This window comes from Ambystoma mexicanum, chromosome 8 (assembly GCF_040938575.1).
Source record: "Ambystoma mexicanum isolate Mex_15411 chromosome 8, UKY_AmexF1_1, whole genome shotgun sequence".
NCBI lineage: Eukaryota > Metazoa > Chordata > Amphibia > Caudata > Ambystomatidae > Ambystoma > Ambystoma mexicanum.
In genome coordinates, this window is record NC_090929.1 from 583,882,517 (window position 1) to 583,902,931 (window position 20,415).

At 45.9% G+C, this 20,415-nt stretch overlaps 1 protein-coding gene across 7 annotated transcripts in view; it reads right to left on the reverse strand.

The window, feature by feature from the left end:
* CHD5 (chromodomain helicase DNA binding protein 5) overlaps positions 1 to 20,415 on the reverse strand; it is a 2,731,226-nt gene that overhangs the window by 2,293,794 nt on the left and 417,017 nt on the right. For all 7 annotated transcript variants that reach the window (XM_069610277.1, XM_069610279.1, XM_069610280.1 and 4 more), the window contains one exon: positions 4,431 to 4,607. In XM_069610277.1, the coding sequence (XP_069466378.1) occupies positions 4,431 to 4,607 (177 nt within the window). The remainder of the gene's footprint in view (positions 1 to 4,430; positions 4,608 to 20,415) is intronic.

A 20,415-nucleotide genomic window follows, 5' to 3' on the forward strand; every position in this document is an offset into this window, starting at 1 on the left:
TCTATCTTCTTCAGGGAGCGGTCTGCCGTTCTGGTTTGGCCTCCTTCCCATGGGAGGCAGGGGTATGGAGGCCTCAACATATGCCCTCGCTGCTGCTGGAGTCTCAAAGAAATGGGCTCTGCCTCCATGCTAAATTCTCATCTTTGCCGGAAATATTATTGCATACTGAACTTGGCTCTCTCTCAGCATCTTTTTAACTGGATTGTACGATCTTCGGCTGGCTTGGACTCCTGCTGAAAAATCTGGGTATATGTGGGTGCGATTCTCTTCAAAGTGCAAAGTGCTGTGTTCTCTCGCCATTTTAAGGATCGTGTCTCTATCTCTATAATTGAGCAGGCGGGCAATTATTGTTTGGGGGGGTGCCCCTGGTTTGGGCAAAGGAGCAAGTGTGCGGTGCGCCCTTTCAACAAGAAGGTGGCCCGAAAAGGCTTCAGAACCGAAAAGTGATTTAAGGAGCGCTTCCACCTGGGGTTCCATCGGGCCCTTGCCAAAGTATTCAGAAAGTCCCACAATACTTATATTTTTTCTTCTGGATCTCGATTCAAGATCTTCGCATTTATTTTGCATCTTAGAGAAGTCACATTTTAGTTCTGCGATATCTCTACCGTGATCAGCGATAATGTCCTCACTGGAGCAGATTCTGCCCTTCGCCTCCGTTATTCGTAAACCTTCCTTCTCCACCCTTGGTTTTAGGGATCCAATGGTGGCCACAATGTCATCAAGTTTGATTTTGACTGCCAGGAAGCCATTTTGTACTATCGTCATCAGTCGATCCTCCTTCTCGCTGCTGCCAGGTTCAGATTGTGAGTGGGGTGCAGCCATCGAATCCGAAAATGGCCCTGGTGTTTGGCTGTTAGTGTAGGAGTCCATGGGCCCTTTTTCCTTGCACCCGCTCCTTTCAACATCTCGTTGCCTGATGATGGGTTGACTTCCACAGTGTTGCTTTCCGCTTGCTATGATTTTGTTATTAGTGTTGCTTCCCCTATTTTTTGTTCTTCCTTTGGCTAAGAGTGAGGCAAGTAGTGGTGTCTCAACCAAGTTGTTTACAAATACAGGGTGGTGTTCAGCCTGTTGAGGTTTGCCAATGTAATTGAGGTGTGGTGCAGCTAGGATAGGGCATTAATATTCGTAGTGAATCTATGGAGAGCCGTTGCGTGAACCTTTGCGCTGGGGAACCAGTATCTCCATCCCAATGTCTCGACGGCTCCACTTCAGCACAGCATGGAGTCCTATTAAATTCTGAGTTTGGTGCATTGGATCTCGCTTTTTGGACTTATACAGGGTCGATGTGGTCAGGCCGGATTTTTGTTCGGCATTAGTGGTGGTGCAGAGCAGTTTATGGGGTGGATTGTGACCTCTCACATGTCAATCCTGATCCCTCTGTTCAGAGGATCCTCACATGCAAGGGAGCGTGGTGTACCCCTGAACTTATTCACCTCAAGGTCACGGTCACCTGACCACAGGCTCCAAGGGCTCCTGTGCGGGTCGTCTCCGCTAAGCGTAGCAATGGTCCTGGCTTTGCTATGGCAGCTTGACTAGCTCTAGCGGGTCCCCTTGTGTGTGCATCCACCTCGGTGATCCAAGCAGTGTAAGGCTGTACTCAACAGGCAATTATTTGAAGCACGTGAATTTGGAGTATAGCGGCACCTGTCCTCTCAACGGTGGTCACAGCAGGGGCTGGCTGCCACAGTGGTAATGTCAGTTCACGGGGCTGTTACACGGCCCATATGCCAGTTTGCCACTGTGTATATAAATATATGAGTATTAATGTTGATAGTGCACGCTATACCAGTTTGTTATTATTGTTAGCCCCAGATGGATCTCTGTACCACAGGGCCATCGAGAACTAAGCAAGAGATGGTCCGATGCCGAGCATTAACTCAGGGGCGCAGAAGGGAGTTATATTTTGTCCACACACACGGCCCACAGCCTCCGCAGGTTTGCGTTCCTGAGGACCAGTTGGTTAGGGGGCTTTATCCAACTGTGGGAGTGTGCGTTGTCACCCAGTTACGCGTGGGCTGTTCCTCTTGCTTCGTCTGCACCAGGTGCGGGGTCTTACCTGTTCCTTCTGACCCCGCGTAAAGCCTCCAATGATCCAGCGAGATCCGCTCTCGCATCTGCCAGGCTAGCCCGAGGCAGGCGGTCCGCCGTTCGCACGGCCACGTTGCGCGGCAGCACCCGGGCAGAGGGCACACCAGGGCCAGGGCGGTTGAATGATCGGTAATTCCCCAAGAGCGCGCGACTATGCAGTGTGAGGTTGCGGGCTCCAAGCTCCTCCCACGGCCCTTTCAGCGGTATGTCTTGGCAAGCGCTCCGGTTCCTCAAGCCGGCGTGTGCCTGAGCGCCACCCCGCAGCAACTTTCACTCGGTGTTTCGCAGTGCTGGTTCCCCGAATCTGCTTAAAATTTACAGGGGTTGTGGAGCGTAGTCTGAGCTACAGCTGAGCTTATTATTGTACCAGACGGGGACCGCCGTGCAGGATTATTTTAGGAAAGGATTATTACGGGCCGGAGCACCGAAATCAGGTGGCCATTTTCTGATGTGCGCAACAGCGCCCCCCCACATTTTGAGAAGTTTGAGCATGCAAATGTAGTTAAAAATCGCTACACTGAAATGGACAAAGGTCAACTCGATCCAGTTACAGGCAAGCAGCCACTCTTATGGCCTACAGGGTATCCGTACAAAATATCCCCACCAAAAATATTGCCATACATATGGTCGTTTGTCTCGCCATAGGCGATATTTTTGGGGAGGATATTTTGTGGGAGCGGTGGTTGCGGGGGTGTCCCCCGCACATTTTAAAATAATATGTGGGTTGTGTGGGTGTCCCCCACAGGGTCCATGGGTCAATATCGCTGCAGAAATATGGCAATATTTTTGTATCACGATATTTTTGTGGGTATATTAACACATGGAACCGCCTACAGACCCTAGGAATTCAAGGAAATAATAATCTGACAATATCACTAGCATCTAGCACAGAATGAGTCCACTAAAGGCACAGCTGATTCGGTCATATCCTGTGCAATGCAGTAATCTCTAGTGATGATACTTGTCGGAGATGCAGGTCATTGAAGCAATAGCAGGTATACTAGTGGCGTAATCCATGCCATCACATCTGGCTACTAAATCACGAACTGCAAACTCTCTTTCCAGAGCCTATTTCCAGGGTGTACTTGGGAATAACACAGGCTATGAATATGACTTGGGAGAGGTATATTCCTTTGAAAAAGGAGTCATTTTCCAAATAATAGCTGGCAAAATTACGATTCCTCTTCATAATTATAATTATAATTGTTCTTTTATAACGCGCTTAATACTGCGCTCATAGTAAAAAAAACACTGAATACCTTATTTCAAATCTACAAGCGGTGTTAATGCCTAACCAAAGGAGAGAAGCAGTGCATGAACTGGCAGCTTATTCACTGATATGCAGCTAATAGGGAGGGAAGTGATGTAGAGAGAGAATGCAGAAAAGGAACAGCAGGCAAGGGATAAGTGAGCCAATGAATCCAGGTAGATCCAGCAAAGAATTCAAAACGCGCAGATAACATGGCCTAATAATAAATCGTGTAGGTAGATTCTAAAGATTTCTACAAATACTCGAGAAAGTTCACATGAATGGAAACAAATGCAAAACTCCCACGCATTTCTTCAAAACACCAATAGAAAATATAAGAGAAAATACTGCTCTGACAGATTGATACTGAATACGATACGTTAATCCAAAAAGCTAAAGAAAAATCTGTTTTTCCAATTTGCATTATGAGTTTGAGTATTTTGGTGTTAAACGTTTGATGTTCTCGGGAACTGATTGATTAGCTGGATGGCCGATTTTCAGTTTGCACAAGTGATTATCTTTTCTTGTAAATTTAGTTATCGTTAAATTGCTTAATAACTGCACCTAGTTTTACAGTGCTTAGAAGCATGAGGAGTCTGGCATGAAACGCTATACAGAAATGTTATTTACGTATGACTCGAAAATATTTACTTTTGTGAGTAATGCATTCTCATACTGTCGCGTCATTGCAGAAGATTATGGAACGAATAATCAACTTTTGTGTCATCACAGCAGGGACAGAGGGGATGTGGCATTCCCTCCTTCATTCTGCATCCCTTTCCGTAAGGGATAGCACTGAGGGTGGAACAGTGGTGCTGGGCGGCCATACAAATAAAGAATAGGGCCTGATTCATGGAAGTGTGTTATGTGTTATAATGGCGCAATCCCATAGGAAAACGTTCCATGAATCAGGCCCAGATATGGGGAGCAGTGTCCCAAGCACTGGGTGTCAATCAGATGTCACTCGGAACACATTGGTATAATATATGCCAATAGTCAATAGCTGCCCATGTATAATTCTTTCTATATAATTATTAGGATTTATAATTTTTGTCTCATGAGCAACCTGCTTCAGCAGAAATGTATTTACCTTGATACCAGCATCTTCATTATTGTCATCTTCATCTTTCTTTTTCCGTTTAGATTTTTTCTCTTTCTTTTCCTTGTGTTTTTTCTTCTTTCTTTTATTGGGGGCATAGTCACTTCCTTCACTGTCTGATACTTCCTCCAGGTCATCCTCATATTCAGAAAGCTCCTCATCACTCCCCTAGAAGACAAGAAAAAGCAATCCGGTCAGAACATTCATCTCTTCTCCTACCCTGTCACTCTTTGAAAAGCAACAGCCCTTTGAAAAATACTTCTCAGAAAAGTACTCAGACATTACAACAAACCGGGGCACTTACATGATGATTTGATGAGAATGCAGTGCATAAGGAAGAAATAAATAGAAGGCCCCAGTAACTAATTTATGCATTCCTCACGCCTTCATTCATATGCCCATTTATGCCGGTTGCATGAAACATATAAAAAACCATAGAAAGCGTATCCAAACACTTTAATAAAACATAAAAGAGAAAGCACTCTCCATATGCACATGTACAATAAAATAGATATCTAAAATAAAACATGAATAAGTCACTGTTCTGCTGATTCTAAAGGCACCATCACAAAGGCCGCTCCGTGATCCACCCTTCCACTTACAAGTAAACATATTTGTTTGTAAAGACTTCTATTGGGGTTTTGTATAATAAAACAAAACCACAATTGCAACCCTCGTGGTGTTCCCTCCCACTTCTCTAAGCCTTCCCAATGAAGCCAGATACCACACGTTATCACTGATTCGATCGACAATGAGCAATGAGGTACCAGTAAACCACCACATATGCACTAGGCCCTAAAGTCCATGATCATGATCCCAATGTGTTTAATCATTCACATCAAATTTCGTTGTGCAACCTCTCCCTTAATAAATCAGAATTGTAAAGTTCATGCTGCAATCCATTCCTACTTCCCATTCCACAATACTTGATCTCACTGGAACCCCCCCCACCCCCGCCATCTCCTTGCAATGTCCTTCTTGGTTGTAATCAAAGTCGTTGCTAAAAAGACATTTCAAAGTCTGAACAAATGCTCTCCCAATATACTCAGAATGATCATGTTCGGATCAGGCCTCAACTGCCACGGAAGCATCCTACTAGTTTCAACATAAACATACATTGGCATTGTCAATCATTTTGGCGTTTACTGCTGTTCATTGCATTTATAGGCACCAGGGTGCAAGGAGGAGAGTGCAAAGTTTCAAAGGAAGATGCAATAAGGGTTGCAGTTGTGCAATAGGGGAATAGTGCAAGGGAGGAAGCCATTGATAGAGGGTGCAATCAATGATGAGCAATAGGAACTATTAGAGAGAAAGGGTGAGAGTAAAAGGGTAAGACATTAAGTGAGAGTGTGAGAGGAAGGATGAGAGGGAGTAAGGTGGGTGGTTGGCAGAGCAGAGGGTGTAGGGTGCATGGGGGAATAAACAGTGTAGGGTGGGTGGGGCTAGAGAGAGAGAGTGGTTGGGTGCCTGTTGGGGTAAATAGAGAGAGTAGGGTTGAGTAGAGAAAGAGTGGTAGAATGGGTGGCGGTAGAGAGAACCGGTTGGGCGAGTGGGGATAGAGAGAGATGAGGTAGTGCGGGTGGAGGAGTTAGAGAGAGGGCGTGGGGTGTGTGGGGTAGAGTGGGTTAGGGTGGGCTGGGGGTAGAGAGAGTTGGTATGGTGGGTGGGGGTCGAGATAGTGTGAGTAGGGTGGGTGAGAGGGGTAGGCAAGTTGGGTAAGTGGGGTAGGTTGCGTTGAGGTAGAGAGAGTGGGGGTAGGTTGGGTGGGTGGGTGTAGAGAGTGTGGGGGCCGGGTAGGTGGTGATAGAGAGAGTGGGGGTAGGGTGGGTGAGAAAGGGTAGGGTGAGTGAGGCAGAGAGTTGGGGTATGGTAGGTGGGTGGGGGTAGAGAGAGAGAGAGTGGCAGTATGGTGGGTGGGGGAAGAGAGAGTGTTGGTAGGTTAGGGGTGGGTGTAGGGCAGGTGGGGGTAGAGAGAGTGGGGGTAGGGTAAGTGGGTGGGGGTAGAGAGAGTGGGAATAGGGTGGGTTTTGGATGTAGAGAGAGTTGGTAGGGTGGTTGGGGTAGAGAGAGTTGGCAGGCTGGGTGGGTGGGGGTAGAGAGAGTTGGTAGGGGTTTAGAGAGAGTTGGCTAAGGTGGGTGGATGTAGAGAGAGTTAGGTTTTTAGAGAGAGTTGATTGGGGTAGGGTGGGTGGTGGTAGGGAGAGTGGGGCATAACCGCTGTTAATCGGTGGGATAACTGCAGTTATGAAAGAAAAATGAAAGTGCGGCACACGAAACGAGGAGTGTTGTGGAATGGGAGAGGGCTAGTGGCGGGAAGGAGACTTGATGGGAGCATGCATAGAGGAGCAGGCACTTGGCGAGTGCCTGGGAGGGCAGGGAAGAATTTGGGATTTTGTGTGCTTTTTACAGATAACCATGGTTAATAGCGGGCACCTACAGATAACCATGATTATTTGTAGTGCATTGCCAATATAATCGTGGATATGGGAAAAAGGGGTTTTAGAAAAAAGAGAATTAAAGAAATTGGATGAACACAAAAAATTGAATTTTACTGCTACAGTGAGGTGGGCTGTAATGGGTGTGGCTGAAGGATATGGCTACTGGGTAACTTTAAGGAACCGAATGGTGCAATATGGAAAGTGGACATGGCCACCAAAGGTCATGGCAAGTGGGCCGGAATTGTTTTAAGATATACAGTGGGGGTTCATGTACAGTGGACGTGGCCACACCAGCTTAAATTGGCGCGTTCCCGTTGGAAAGCCCATGAGCACATATATATTATAAGAGAAGGGATTCACATGACATAAAAAATGGCATTATGGGAGACATGGCATTATGGGGGACATCAACAGGGCTGTACCGAGTTAAGTTGGTCATGACTTCCCACTGAATTTCAAAGGTTTTGTTGCATTAAGTCTGGTCAACTTAACTGCACTTTAAAGTTTTTTCAGGGAATATTACAGGGCTTGCGGTAGCGGCCCTGTAGTTATGGTTAGGTTGCTCAACTTATAGAAAGAGCACATTTTGGGCAGTTTATAACTTTGGCGCCGTTTGACGAATCCTCACCAAACTTTGTAAAACAAGTATATGGCCAGCCCGAAATTATATTGCAAAGTTTGGTGTGGTTTCGTCCAGGGCAGGGCAAAGTTATAGAGGGTCCCAAAATGTTTGAAATCCTCATAGACACAATAGAAAACATGTTTTGTGTCTACAGCCCAAACGGCTAAATGGATTTGCACCAAACCTGTCGGAGGCATGGCGGCTTGTCCCAAAAGAGTGCTTTTGCAAATTTGTTGTAAATCCGTCCAGTGGTTTTTTTAAAAAAATGTCTGTAGTTACAAATAAATTAGTGATGTCTGGTTCTGGTCTGCGGACTCATTTGCTGACTCGGAGTCCAGGGATGCCTCTGGAGCAATTAGAGAGAAGCGTGACGTTTGCAGACATCACACGCACCCACTGAAAGGTTAATTAAAAACGTGAGGTGCGTCAAAACTTTTGAAAAGGACGCTATGTTGGATTGGTGAACTGTGCCCATAGTCCGTGGACATCGCAGTAAAAACATATAAAAAATACATAACATTGCACTACTGAAACAATCTCTGGGTAGGTGAGAGGTGATGAGGATGGGATGGGATATGGCCATAAAAAGCCAATAATCGGGTGTTCGGGGACAACCATGCATATTTCTGCTTTACAGGATCAGTGAAAAGTAGTTTTTGGATGGCTTATAACTTTAGAGCCCCTCAATGAAACTGCATGTAATTACGTAATGTCATTTCAGACTTGACCCTGAATGGTTCTGCAAAGTCTTGTGCTGTTTCACCCAGAGAGGACAGAATTAGAGGGGAGGTCCCAAAATATTTGACAGGCTTATACATTTGGTGCTGTTTGACCAATATGCACAAAGATTTGAATGTTTTTACAAAGTTTGGTGGGATTTTGTCAAGAGGGGGCAACATTATAGGGGGAGTCTCAACATTTTTAGATGGCTTATAACCTTGTTGCTGTTTGACAAATCTGCACAAAAGTTTTCAGTAAGATTTTAACCCAACCTTGAATGTTTGTACAAAGTCTGAATTGATTTTGTCAAGTGGGGGCTAAGTTAAATGACTATTATGTGTATGTACATTTTGGCACTTAAAAAATAAATAAAACATGGATGTATTTGAAGCAAACTCATGCAAGGAGCATTGGCAAGGACCCCAAAAGCATGGTTTTGCAAATCTGTCAGTGTTTTATTTTTTTTAATGTGTCATTATGTAGGTACGAAAATCGTGATATTCCTTTGGTGACGGCAGCGGCCAGATTATCAGGGTCATTGCCAAAGGCCATGAGCCGGACAATCTGGCTACTGGTCATGACCATGAAGTACCGGCAATGGGGTGAAAGTGGGCATGGCCACCAGAGATCGGATATGTGGTAAGGTTTTTCAAAATTGGATAGGTTAGGATGGGAAAAAAAAATCTGCTTGTGGCTACAGCCCAAAGTGCTAGACAGGATTGCAGCAAACATTTGCAAGGAGCATCAGCAAGGACCTCAAAGCACGGTTTTGCAAATCTGTCCTGTGTTTTATTTTTTCTAGTGTGTCAAAATGTAAGTACAAATAATTGTGATATAACTTTGGTCCATGGACAGTGGGCCTGGCCTTTGGCAAGGACAAATGTCTACTCTGATTTGCCTATTGGGGAATATGGCATAGCCGAAGCCCATGCCCTATGGATTGTGTAGACTGGCCATGGCTGCAAGCAATGAGCACTGGCCATTGGTCACATCAGGGACGTCATTTAGGGGTCAACAGAGGTCGCAACTGCGACCTCTGAGGTCTCCCTTGTGACCACTGTAGCCTCCATTGCGACCTCTAAAAACAAAAAAAAAGAATACAAGTTTTTTTTTTAATGCAAGCACCTGGGCTGTGGCCAGCACCATGTGGCTCTTTACTTCTGGAGTGTCTGGCTTTCTTGTTCAGGCCCCTTAATAAAAAGAAGAAAAATAAGAACAGTAGTGCCACAAGTCTAACACTTTCAGCACTGACCCTAAATAAGACAGAATAGGAATGCCAAATAATGTGTCTTTCTGGAATTCTATCAAATAATTTATAGACTCATTAAAGGTTTATTGCAGGCACACTTCAGGGGGTGAGTCACTGATTTAGTCTGTTCTTAAACGCCTCAACTCAGCCTTTTATCCTTCTGAGGTCGATAAATGAGTACCAACACAAGTTGGCTGATATTGGGTGTATATTTTTTTCTATATAAAGCGCTTAAGCGTAAGTGCTATATAATAACACATCATTACCATTTGCTGATGGACGTCTGCTTGCATTCACAGTAATTTGGTAATATGGGCCTATACACACTGATCTTAACGATACATATGGTGATCCATTCATGCATGAAATGTACATCACATTATAGTGATATCGTAACCATATGTTTCGTAGTGTACAATGCTATGTGATGCCACTTGCTGTTTTGTCAACGGGTGAAAGGTTGTGTTCCTTCGCTTCCCGCGATATCACTTTGGGGTGGGGTCAAATGACATCACTTCCTATGATGTCATCAGGGGGTCAAGGGTCGTGTGATGTCACTTCTGCTGGAAACTGAACTAGGATGCAGGGTAGTTGCAACGGATAACAAGGGTGGTTTGGTGGAGCTGAGGTCATGGTTGAGTCTCATACCCTAGGCAATTCAACCATGACTTGGATCCTGAGCATGTGCTGCTGATAACGACACACATCGGTATCCGTTGCAAAAAATATGTTTGTTAAAGGAGGTTTACAGTTCTTTCATATATGTTAAAAGAGGAATCAATAACTTAAATACAGTGATATAAAACATTTTCACTCATAAAAACCTATGAAATTCACAGAAAAAGATTTGATAAAGGGACATTATAATTAAGTTGCACTAATAAAAGCCTATGCGATTCAGTGAAAAAACTGTGTTAAAGGGACTTTATGGTTAAGTTGCACTAGTAAAAACCTATGAAATTCAGTGAAAAAAACTTTGCTAAAGGGACATTATGGTTACAAGTAAAACCGAAAACCCCCAGCAATTCGTAGTGCATTAGTCATACTTATTAAAGAGCCAGGTTTTTACAATCTTTTTGAAGGCACTTTATGATTATTTGTTTCTGATTTTGGTGGGGAGAGTGTTCCAGACACTAGGTGCGATAACCCCAAAGCTGGCACCTCCTGCCCTTTTGCTCTTCAAGCGTGGGGTGACCAGGCAGATGCTGGAACTAGATCTTAGCGATCGCAGCAGAGGTTTCTGTGATAGAATGTCATTGAGGTAGGTAGGCACCTCTTTGTGGATGCGCTTGTGGGCACGAGCTAGGGTTTTAAAGTCAATCTCTGCTTTGATTGGCAGCCAGTGGACCTCACGTCTTATTGCAGAGATGTGGTCCGGCCGCTTTAGACATAGAGCAGCTTGCATTGCTTTATTTTGTAGTAGCTGAAGTTTAGCCAGGTTTGTGGCAGTGGTGCCCGTAGGAAGAAAGTTACAATAATCCAGTTTGGAAAGGATCAATGCTTGTGCGAGCATGATGCAGATGCCAAGAATGTTCTGCTTAGAGATATAAAGCGTTATGTTTAGGCCATGGTGGATGCGAGATAACTGATAGGCCTGGTCATCATCAGCTATGCTTCAATGTGGACCCCCAAGGTTTTAACTTGTTTGAGGACCTGGAAGGGGGTACCATCAATGCAGATGGAAGTGAAGTAGGAATCAAGGTTTTTTGCCAGAAGGGGGAGCCCACAATAAGTAGCTTGTCTCTTTCGTCATTTTAACACAAATTGTGTGTGACCATCCAATTTGAATGGTGCAGTACAACATGTTGATTTTGATGCTGTCCTGGATGTAGCTGCCTGTGATGGGGATGAGTATTTGGGTCTCATCTGCTAAGTTAGTGTAGATGGTACCCAAAGATTCAATGAGAAAGAATAGGGGCTTAGTGTATGTGTTGTAAAGTGTGGGTGAGAGGCAGGATCCTTGAGGTGCACCTAGTGGGGCGGAGGTCGGGTAAGTGGCACCCTCGACTATGAAGACTCTTTTGGTGCGTATGCTGAGGAACCAGTGTATCCAGGCTGTGGAGACTCTTTTGGTGCGTATGCTGAGGAACCAGTGTATCCAGGCTGTGGCTTCCAGGGAAAAGTGGAAATTCTGGCTGAGGTGTTGGCAAAGAGTGTTGTGGTGGACTAAATCGAAGGCAGCAGAAAGGTCTAAGAGGAAGAGGATGCCAGAGTCACAGAAGTTATCAATTTGGATGTTTAAGTCTAAGAGGGATGTTTCTATGCTATGCTTAGGGTGGAAGCCTGATTGCCTCATTCCTAGCAAATGATTTTGCTCGAGGAATAGTTGAACTTGTGTGTACGCTACTCTGTCTAGTATCTTAAGCAGGAAGGGCACTGTCGTAATGGGGGCAGTGGTTGTTGGGAATGGTAGGGTCAAGTGAAGGTTTTTTGAGGAGAGGGGTGAGCCATGCTGATTTGATGTTAGAGGGGACATTCTTAGTGCAGAACAAGGCATTGTTAAAGTCAGTAATGATGGGAGATAGGGAGGGAGCATAGAACTTCACTATGTGGACAGGACCCCCCTTTACAGTTAGATGGTTTAAGTGAGCGAATGGTGGCAAGCACCTGCTCTTCCGTGAATTGGTTACATTTGAAGAGGGCAGAGGTGTGGCATTGGACCATGCTATGGTGAACGAGTAGAATTTGTGTGGGAGCTGGATTACTTTACACTGATTTTCATACATAGTTAATTTTATGTGCAAGGGTGTCTTGTATGGTGATGCCCATCACTTTTGTGGTCACAGCTTGTCCCACTATGTGAGAGAGGGTATGCCCAGACGTGGGTCCCTTGCTCGCTGCGCCATAGGGAACCAAGTTGCACCTCACTGAGGAGGCCCAACAAGGCCGAAACATGTGTGGGGTTGCTTGTGTTTCTGTGCAGCGGGGACCTGGCCTAACAGTTCAGGCTGGGCTGCTACCATTGGTGGGCGTACCAGACTGATTTGCATATGGCTGGACTCCTTTTGCAATGGCGCAGACGGGCTACAAAATGGTGGTGTGGAAGCTTGCCCAGAGCAACGCCAGTGGTACAGATTCATTCAAAACCTTCCACCCATCACTTTTGTGGTCACAGCTTGTATGGTGGTGCACCAAGTTTTGTCCGCCTAGGTAGTTGGTGTGATTGGGATGGGTGTTTTGAGCTCTCAGAGGATTGAAAATAGCTCTTTGAAATTGAAACCAGCGCTGGAGATACGCTCATTGTCGGCATTAGCTTTAGTGGAGATACTTGTGATTTTGTATGTGTGAGAAGCAATGGCCAAGGAATTGCGATTGCTAGGAGATGGAAGCTTTTTAAAAAAGTGCTCAAGGGCTCTTTTTCTTCGGCGTAGTGTGACAAGGTCATCAGTGAGCCTGGAGTTATTTGGATTGAGAGGTTTGGGTGTTTTGCCATGATCGGGGCATGCTTATCTATGGTTGTGTGGAGACAGGCATGGTGGTGGTTGTTAGAGGTTCAGCAGTAAGACTTTAGTGAGTCCAAGTGTGTTGTTTTCAGACCCTCATGGATAAACTTACGGGTGTTTCTGGCAAATACTTGACTCAGTGTGGATGCCTCAGTGATGATGGGTGTACCAGTGACTAGATTGAAGAGGATTAAGAAGTGATCAGACCATGGTATTTCATTGATGGAGGTGATGTCTATGACACCATTAGCTGTTCGAATCCAATCTAGGATTCAGCCTTTGATGTGGGTAGGGGAATCTACCTGTTGGGTGAAGTTCATATCTTCTAAAGCAAGAGCGAGGGCTGCTGCTTTAGGATCTGAGGAATCCTTACATACGAGATTGATGTCTCCTAGGATGATTGAATTTGGTAATTGGTTTAATGAGTGGTGTGATTAGGAGAGGGCTGTCAATGTCAGGGTGATTAGGGCCATTGGTTTGGCGGTATATCAGGAAGATGCTCTATGAAGTTTTTGGGTCAGTAGTGAGGTTGAGTAGTAGCATTTTGAACCTATGGCGTTAAGGCGGTCAGCCCTAAGGATGGTATAGTTAGGAGGTATTGCCAGGGATAGAAGTGGGCCTGAGGCATTGCGTAACCGTGATTCCGAAGTAGCTAGGATGTCAAGCTGGTGATCTAGTAGGAGGTAATGTACATCGATTGCATGCGCACCCAGTGAGCGTACGTTGACGAGTGCCCATTTTAGTTTGGTAGGTGTCGCTTGGCAGAGGAATGAATGGGTGATTGATGCGCTGGTAGTGAGCTTGCGCGCAAGTTGGGTCTGGAGTGTCTGATGTTCCCAGATGCAGTAGGTAATAGCTCGTAGGGGCGGGGGGGGGCTAGCTGTGAAGTTCTAGCTCTGAGTCTGTTGAGTCGTGCATTGCCCAGACATGGCTGGGTAGTTCCTTTGTATGACAGAGGCATGGTGATCTGTGAGGGGGCAAGCCTTCACAGGCGGTGTCTTGGGAACTCAAGATGAGAGATGTGGTGGATGCAGCATTGTGCACTATGTGCGCTGTGGGTTGTTGTTTGCTCTTGTTGTAGCGGGGTCTGAAGAGTTTGGTCTTAGTCCCATTGTCAATTTTGCATTGAGGTGGAGGGCAGCCTTGAAGAGTAGGTATCTTGGGTTAGCAGAGCGCATTTTCAGTGGATGCTGAGCATGTTACAGTCTTGGGCGAGACCAGGTGTATGCATGTCAGTGTGTCGTGGCGGTACTCCGGCATAGTTTGGGCAACTGCAAAATATTGCACATGCAGTGAGGTGTCATGTGGGTCATTCTGGGTTTCAAGGTAGTTGCAGGGAGAATACTCTTGCTAGAAACCAGGGAGGCGTTGGGGTGGCAAGGTGTAGTGGTGGCCAAGAGGGTGTCTTGTCTACATCGGGTCGTGCAGCATGAGGTAGCATCCGAGGGTGGGCATGATAGTTAAGCAATGGTGGTAAGAATGGTGTAAAACAAGGATGAGACCATGGACACAAGCATGGTGGGATTATGATGAGGTGTTTTGTTGGGCCGTACTGCTTGGGAGTGATGTGGAATTGTAAAACGGAAGTCAGTAGGCCTTCATGGGGTGATTGAGCTCTTGTGGAAGAGGAGGGCGGTGGGCTGGCACAGTCAGTGGGATGCAGCAAAGGGCAATGCTCCTGTTCCTGTGTCGGCACACTGCCAGATGTAGTCTGAGGATCAATTGCAGGGGCTGGAGGTAAAGGGATCTGGAGTACAGGTGGATAAAGTATGGGATGGGAAAGCATGCAGTTTGCTATAGAGAGTGGCAGTGAGGTGGGTAAGATGTGAGTGGCAGGCGGGAACGTAGGAGGTACAGATGTAGCAATGGTAAGGTTAAGCACAATTTGGCAGCAGTGGAAAGAGACAGAGCTCTTCTTACCTTCGGGAGTTAGATGAAGGTTGGGCAGAAATGCCTTTGCCGTGTGTACGAGAATGCAGTTTTTTCCTCATGCAGGCATCGATTTGAGGGAGGTAGGCCAGGTGGGCATGACCGTACAGGGCCAGACACGGTAATCCACCCTTAGAGGCGGCCCTTGAAGCAGGGCAGGCTTTGCCTGCTGGGTCCCACTACAGACCAGTAAAGGGAGGTCTGCATGGCCAATCGGAGCGTGTCAAAGGCAGACACAAGACAATGGGCCAGGAAGGCCCTGTGTAAGTGGCAGATGCCGCGGCGGCCATTGTCATGTGCAGCAACTGCTCTGTTGTAGAAATTGGAAGCCCAGTAGGGCTTTCCTCGTGTGGGCCAACGCAAGTGGCCTGAGGCATGAAAGTAGGTTGGATGCTGGCTGATCTTCTTCCAGTCATCAATCGTGAGGGTCAGACAGGGTAATCTACCCTTAGAGAAGGCCCTTTGAGGGGGGCTGGCTTCACCTGCCGGCTCCCCTCTGGAACAGTAAAATTATGTCGGCATGGCCAATCGGAGCTTGTCAAAAGCGGGACAATGGGCCAGGAAGGCCCTGTGTAAGTGGCAGATGCTGTGGCAGCCATCGTTGTGTGGAGCAACTGCTCCGTTGTAGAAATTGGAAGCCTCGGGAGGATAGCTCAGGGGCAACGTGCTCGCCTTGGAAACAAGAGGACACGGAGCAACTCAGGTTCAATCCCCGGGTCCTCGCTTAGAAACCTCTGGGTATTAAGCACGTTATAAATAACCAATAATATCATATTATATCTAGCCAAGTAGGACTACTTGCCTTGTGTAGGCCAAAGCAAGTGGCCTGAAGCATGGAAGTAGGCTGGATGCTGGCTGATCTTTTTCCAGGCTCCAATGCATCAAGACATTAGTGAGAGAATTGTCTGTAAAATGTAAAAGGCTAGTTGCATGAACGTACACAAATAAATCAATAGATATGATGACAAGGCTCTGAATTCATTTTTCAGGGCAAGGCTCTGTGTGGATGGGTGCAGTCAGTGTTGCAGAGAGCAGTGTCATTTATACTGTATGCTTGACTCATCATTTGCTGTGCAAGGAGAAGTTCAGATGTTTAATAAAACCAAAAAGTTCACAATGGTAAAGTCCTATCCTGAGACCAAGTACGTAGTATGGTTTTGCAGCAGGCAGGGTAATTGTTAACTTCCGGTGTACAAGATGTCCTTTGATGCCATTCATATCAACTGTTTTCAATATAGTGTTAATGACCACTTTTAGGAAGAGGGCAAGGCTGCTAACGGCCCTCAATCCCGATTCTGGTAAGCGCAAACGCAGTATTCCAGCCATGCACACCCATGAAAGCAATATTTAGCGCTATTAGCACTCAGAGTTGCCATCTGGGGTTCTTACACTTTTTTTGTTTATTGTTTCAGGGAACCAGGCTTTGTGCAATTCATGCTTTCCTTAAAAACAAATTACCCTTATTTCTGCAATTGGAAATCAGTATTTCCAGGACTTGAATGCGGCCAAGTGAGTGGAAAGGGGGTTGATGTGTGTCACTGCGGTGAAAATTCCAGCGTAGACTTGGCCTGGGGCACCTCCTTCAAAGACAGGGTGAAGGCTGGGCACAGACAGCACAGCATCTAAGCATGAAATGTGGGCAGATATTTACAGATTTTGCTTGCGTTCCTAGCCTCCAGATTGGCCAGCTCTCTCCCGCAGGAGATAATATATCATGCAATCTTAATCGTTGAGCAAATCAATCTATGGAGGCTAACTACAGTGTATGGTATTACTGTCGATCTGTAGATGTACAGACTGAATCGGACTATTGATCACTACTTTGCATAAGAGGAAAGAAACTAAGTGATTAAGCAGAGTGGAAAGAGCAATACGCAGAGAACTCGCCAACAATGTGGAATATTGTAGTTTTGCAGCCAGAATTTCTTGACTAGCACTCCCACACAGGCCTTTGGAAATGTTAATAGTGCAGGAGATGATTACTGCTGCACCATCTCACATTAGCCTCTTTGAATGTGCAGTGAACAGATGAAATAGGGTGGAGGGAGCCCCGAGCGCAAGAGAGAAGTGTCGGGTGAGCTCTGCTTTCATTGAACAAGGTAATTTAAATAGCAATTTAAATAGCAATCTGTGCTACATATGTGTCAATGTAATTAGCAAACCTACAGAATTGCATGGCAAATAGCAATCTGTGCTACATATGTGTCAATGTAATTAGCAAACCTACAGAATTGCATGGCAAATTGCTATGCAATACTGCTTATTTTATGTGTTGGCGCTTAGCGCCAATTAACCGGGCTGCAAACAATGGCCAACAGAACAGTGCAATCCCCAACAATCTATTCACCACATAGCCCAATATTAGGACTGTACTACTCTGGAATAGAATGCAGAAATGCATGACATATGACACCATGTTATGTTATGTTTATTGTGTTTATATGGCGCTTTACACCAAAGCGCTTTCCATTATAACAACAAGAATACAATAACAGTAGAAGCAATTACAAAATATGAGTCAAACCAGTAATACAGCAACTAGAACAATTTGCCAGTGAAGATAAATGAGGGAAGAGGGGGTGGAGAGGGGGGGAATGGGGAACAGGAAGTGGAATAAACTGACGGCAAGAGAGGAGGAGAGGGTACTTAAGAGGAAACGAAGCAGGGGGAGAGAGGTAAGAAGAGGAGGATAAAAAAGGGGGGTAGAGGGGACGGTGGAGGAGGATCAGAGAATCAGGGAGGGGAGTGGAGAAGAGATTTTAAGGAGACACGAAAGGAAGAATAGGTGGGGATGGAACGGATAGAGGAAGGGAGTTCCAGTGGAGGGGGGCAAGGAGCTGAAAGGAGCGAAAACGAGAGGAGGCACATGTGGACGTGGGAACAAAGAGAAGGAAGAGATCTGCAGATCGGAGGGAACGGGAGGGAGTGAAGAATGAGATGAGAGAGGAGAGATATGGGGGAGGAAGATCATGAAGATATTTAAAGACAAGACAGAGAGAGTGGAATTTGAGTTGAGAATGAAAGGAAAGCCAGCCAAGATGTGAGAGCGAGGAGGAGTTGGAGTTGTGAGGAGAGAGAAGACAGAGGGTACGAATAGCAGAGTGGTAGAGGGATTTGAGGGGGGCAAGATGAGAAGCAGGGAGTCCGAAGAGGAGAGTAGAACAGTAGAAAAGACGAGAGAAGAAAAGGGAGGAGATTAAAAGTTTAGTGGCATGGAAGGTGAGAGAGGAGCATACTTTGCGAATATTGAAAAGGTGGTAGCGACATGCACGGAAAGTGAGGGAAATATGGTGGGTGAAGAAGAGGGAGGAGTCAAAGTAAATGCCTAGATTACGAGCATGGGCAGAGAGAGGAAGATTAGCGGGGAGGAAAGTGAATAGAAGGAGGGGAGAAGGAGGAGGAATAGTGTTGGAGGGAAAGAATACGACAGTTTTTAATGGCAGTAAGACAAGAAGAGAGTTTAAGATGGAGGTCAGGAGTGAAGGAAGAAAATTAGAGGAAAAGCTGGGTGTCATCGGCGTACAAGTGGTGAGAAATACCGAAGGAAGAGATGATAGGGGCGAGAAGGGAGGTGTAAAGAGAGAAAAGAAAAGGGCCAAGGACAGAGCCTTGGGGTACACCATAGTCCAAGGGAAGAATAGACGGTAAAAGAGCGGTGGGAGAGGTAAGAAGAGAGCCAGTTGAGGACAGAGCCTTTGAAAAGAGGAAAGAGTGTTGGGCAGTAAGGGGTGATCAACGGTGTCAAAGGATGCAGAGAGATCAAGGAGGATGAGGACAGAGGATTGTTTAGAGTAGCAAGCAGTGAGGAGGGAGCTGAGAACCTGAGTGAGGACAGTCTCAGGGGAGTGTTTAGGGCGAAAGCCTGATTGAAAGGGGGGAAGGAGAGAAAAGTTAGTAACAAACGCAGAGAGCTGAGGGTAGACTATGCGTTCAAGTAATTTAGAGAGGAATGGAAGAAGAAAGATTAGACGGAAGTTGGATACAAGATGAGGATTAGCGGAAGGTTTCTTCAGAATAGGGATGATAGTAGCATGCTTGAAGGCGGAGGGGAAAGTAGCAGAAGAGAGACAGATATTGAAGAAGGAGGTTAGGTAAGGAATGAGGAGAGGGTAGATCTTAGGAATAAGGTGGGTAGGGAGTGGATCAGAAGGGGCAGGAGTGAGGTGAGATTTGGACAGGAGAAGGGAAACTTCAGATGGAGTGACAGGAGAGAAGTCAGTCATACAGGTAAGGGGGACTGGGGGAAAAGAGGGGGATCGTAGCAGAAAGAGGAGGAAGTGATGTTTTGGCGAAGAGAATCTTGGAGGAGAAGAAGTCAGAGAAGTCAGAAGGGGATAAGGGAGATGAGGTTGAGGGGTCATGAGTAGGTGGGGAGAGGAGAAAGGGTTTAGAAGATACGACGAGGATGAGAGGCTTGGGTATGTAGAAGGCTAGAGTATTAGGAGCGTTTAGCAGAGCTGAGGTTGGAGTCATATAGAGAGTGGTAAGAGAAGTAGGATGTCTGGTTAGATAGAGAGGGGAAGTTGAGCCAGCGACGCTCGAGGCGGCGTAGGAGACGATGCATGGACAAGAGGTGGGAGGAAAACCAAGGTTGAGAAGGCTTATGAGTAGGGCGGAAGGATGAGAGAGGATAGAGTTGATCGAGACTAGAAGAGATTGATGAAGACAGAGAGGTTAGGGCTTCATTAGCCGAGAGAGTAGAGAAGTCGGAGAGAGGGGGAAGAGAGGAGGAGCAAGTATCGTGAAAGAGAGAAGGGCTAAAGTTACGGAGATCTCTTCGAAAGAAGGATGAGGAGGAGGGTGAAGGAGAGGGTTGAGTGAGAGGAGATGTAAGGGAGAAGGAGAGTAAGGCATGATCAGAGAGATAGTTGGGTAGAATAGAGACGGAGGAGGAGGAGTAGGTAGAGTTGAAGATAAGATCAAGAGTGGAGCCAGAAGAATGAGTAGGAGGAGAAGGGAGAGGAGATAGGCGGTAGGAGGCAAGGATGGAGAAAAGAGGGGAAGGATGAGGAGGAGAGGGGAGGTGAAGATTGAAATCGCCAAGGACGGTGAGAGGAGAAGGAGAGGGAGAGATAAGAGAGAGGAGGTGGTCAAGGTCTTCGTAAAAGGAGGAAAGGGTGCCAGGAGGTCTATATATAATTAGAAAAGAGATAGGGTGAGGGGAAGAGAAGGATTTGTAGAGGTATTCAAAGGAAGGGAAGGTTGGGAGAGGTACAGAGGAGGTAGAGAAAGGTATTTAGTGTGGAAGAGGAGTCCACTGACTCCACCACGACCAGAGGAACGAGGGACACGAGAAAAGGAGGAGGAGGACGTAGTGAGAGAGGCAGGAACAGTAGAGTTGTGAAGTGGGATCCAGGTTTCAGTTATACAGAGGAAGTGAAGGTTAAGTCGGAAGAACATGTCCAAGATAGCTGCAGTCTTATTTTTTTATTTTTTATTTTATTGTATATGGTTTACAAGAAACCTTTACACAAAAAAAGTTTAAGAAAGAAATAAAACATTACATTTAAATTTCGAATATACAAACAAACATTAAAACATAGATCCAATTTCCAAATAATAAGGGACAAATTTA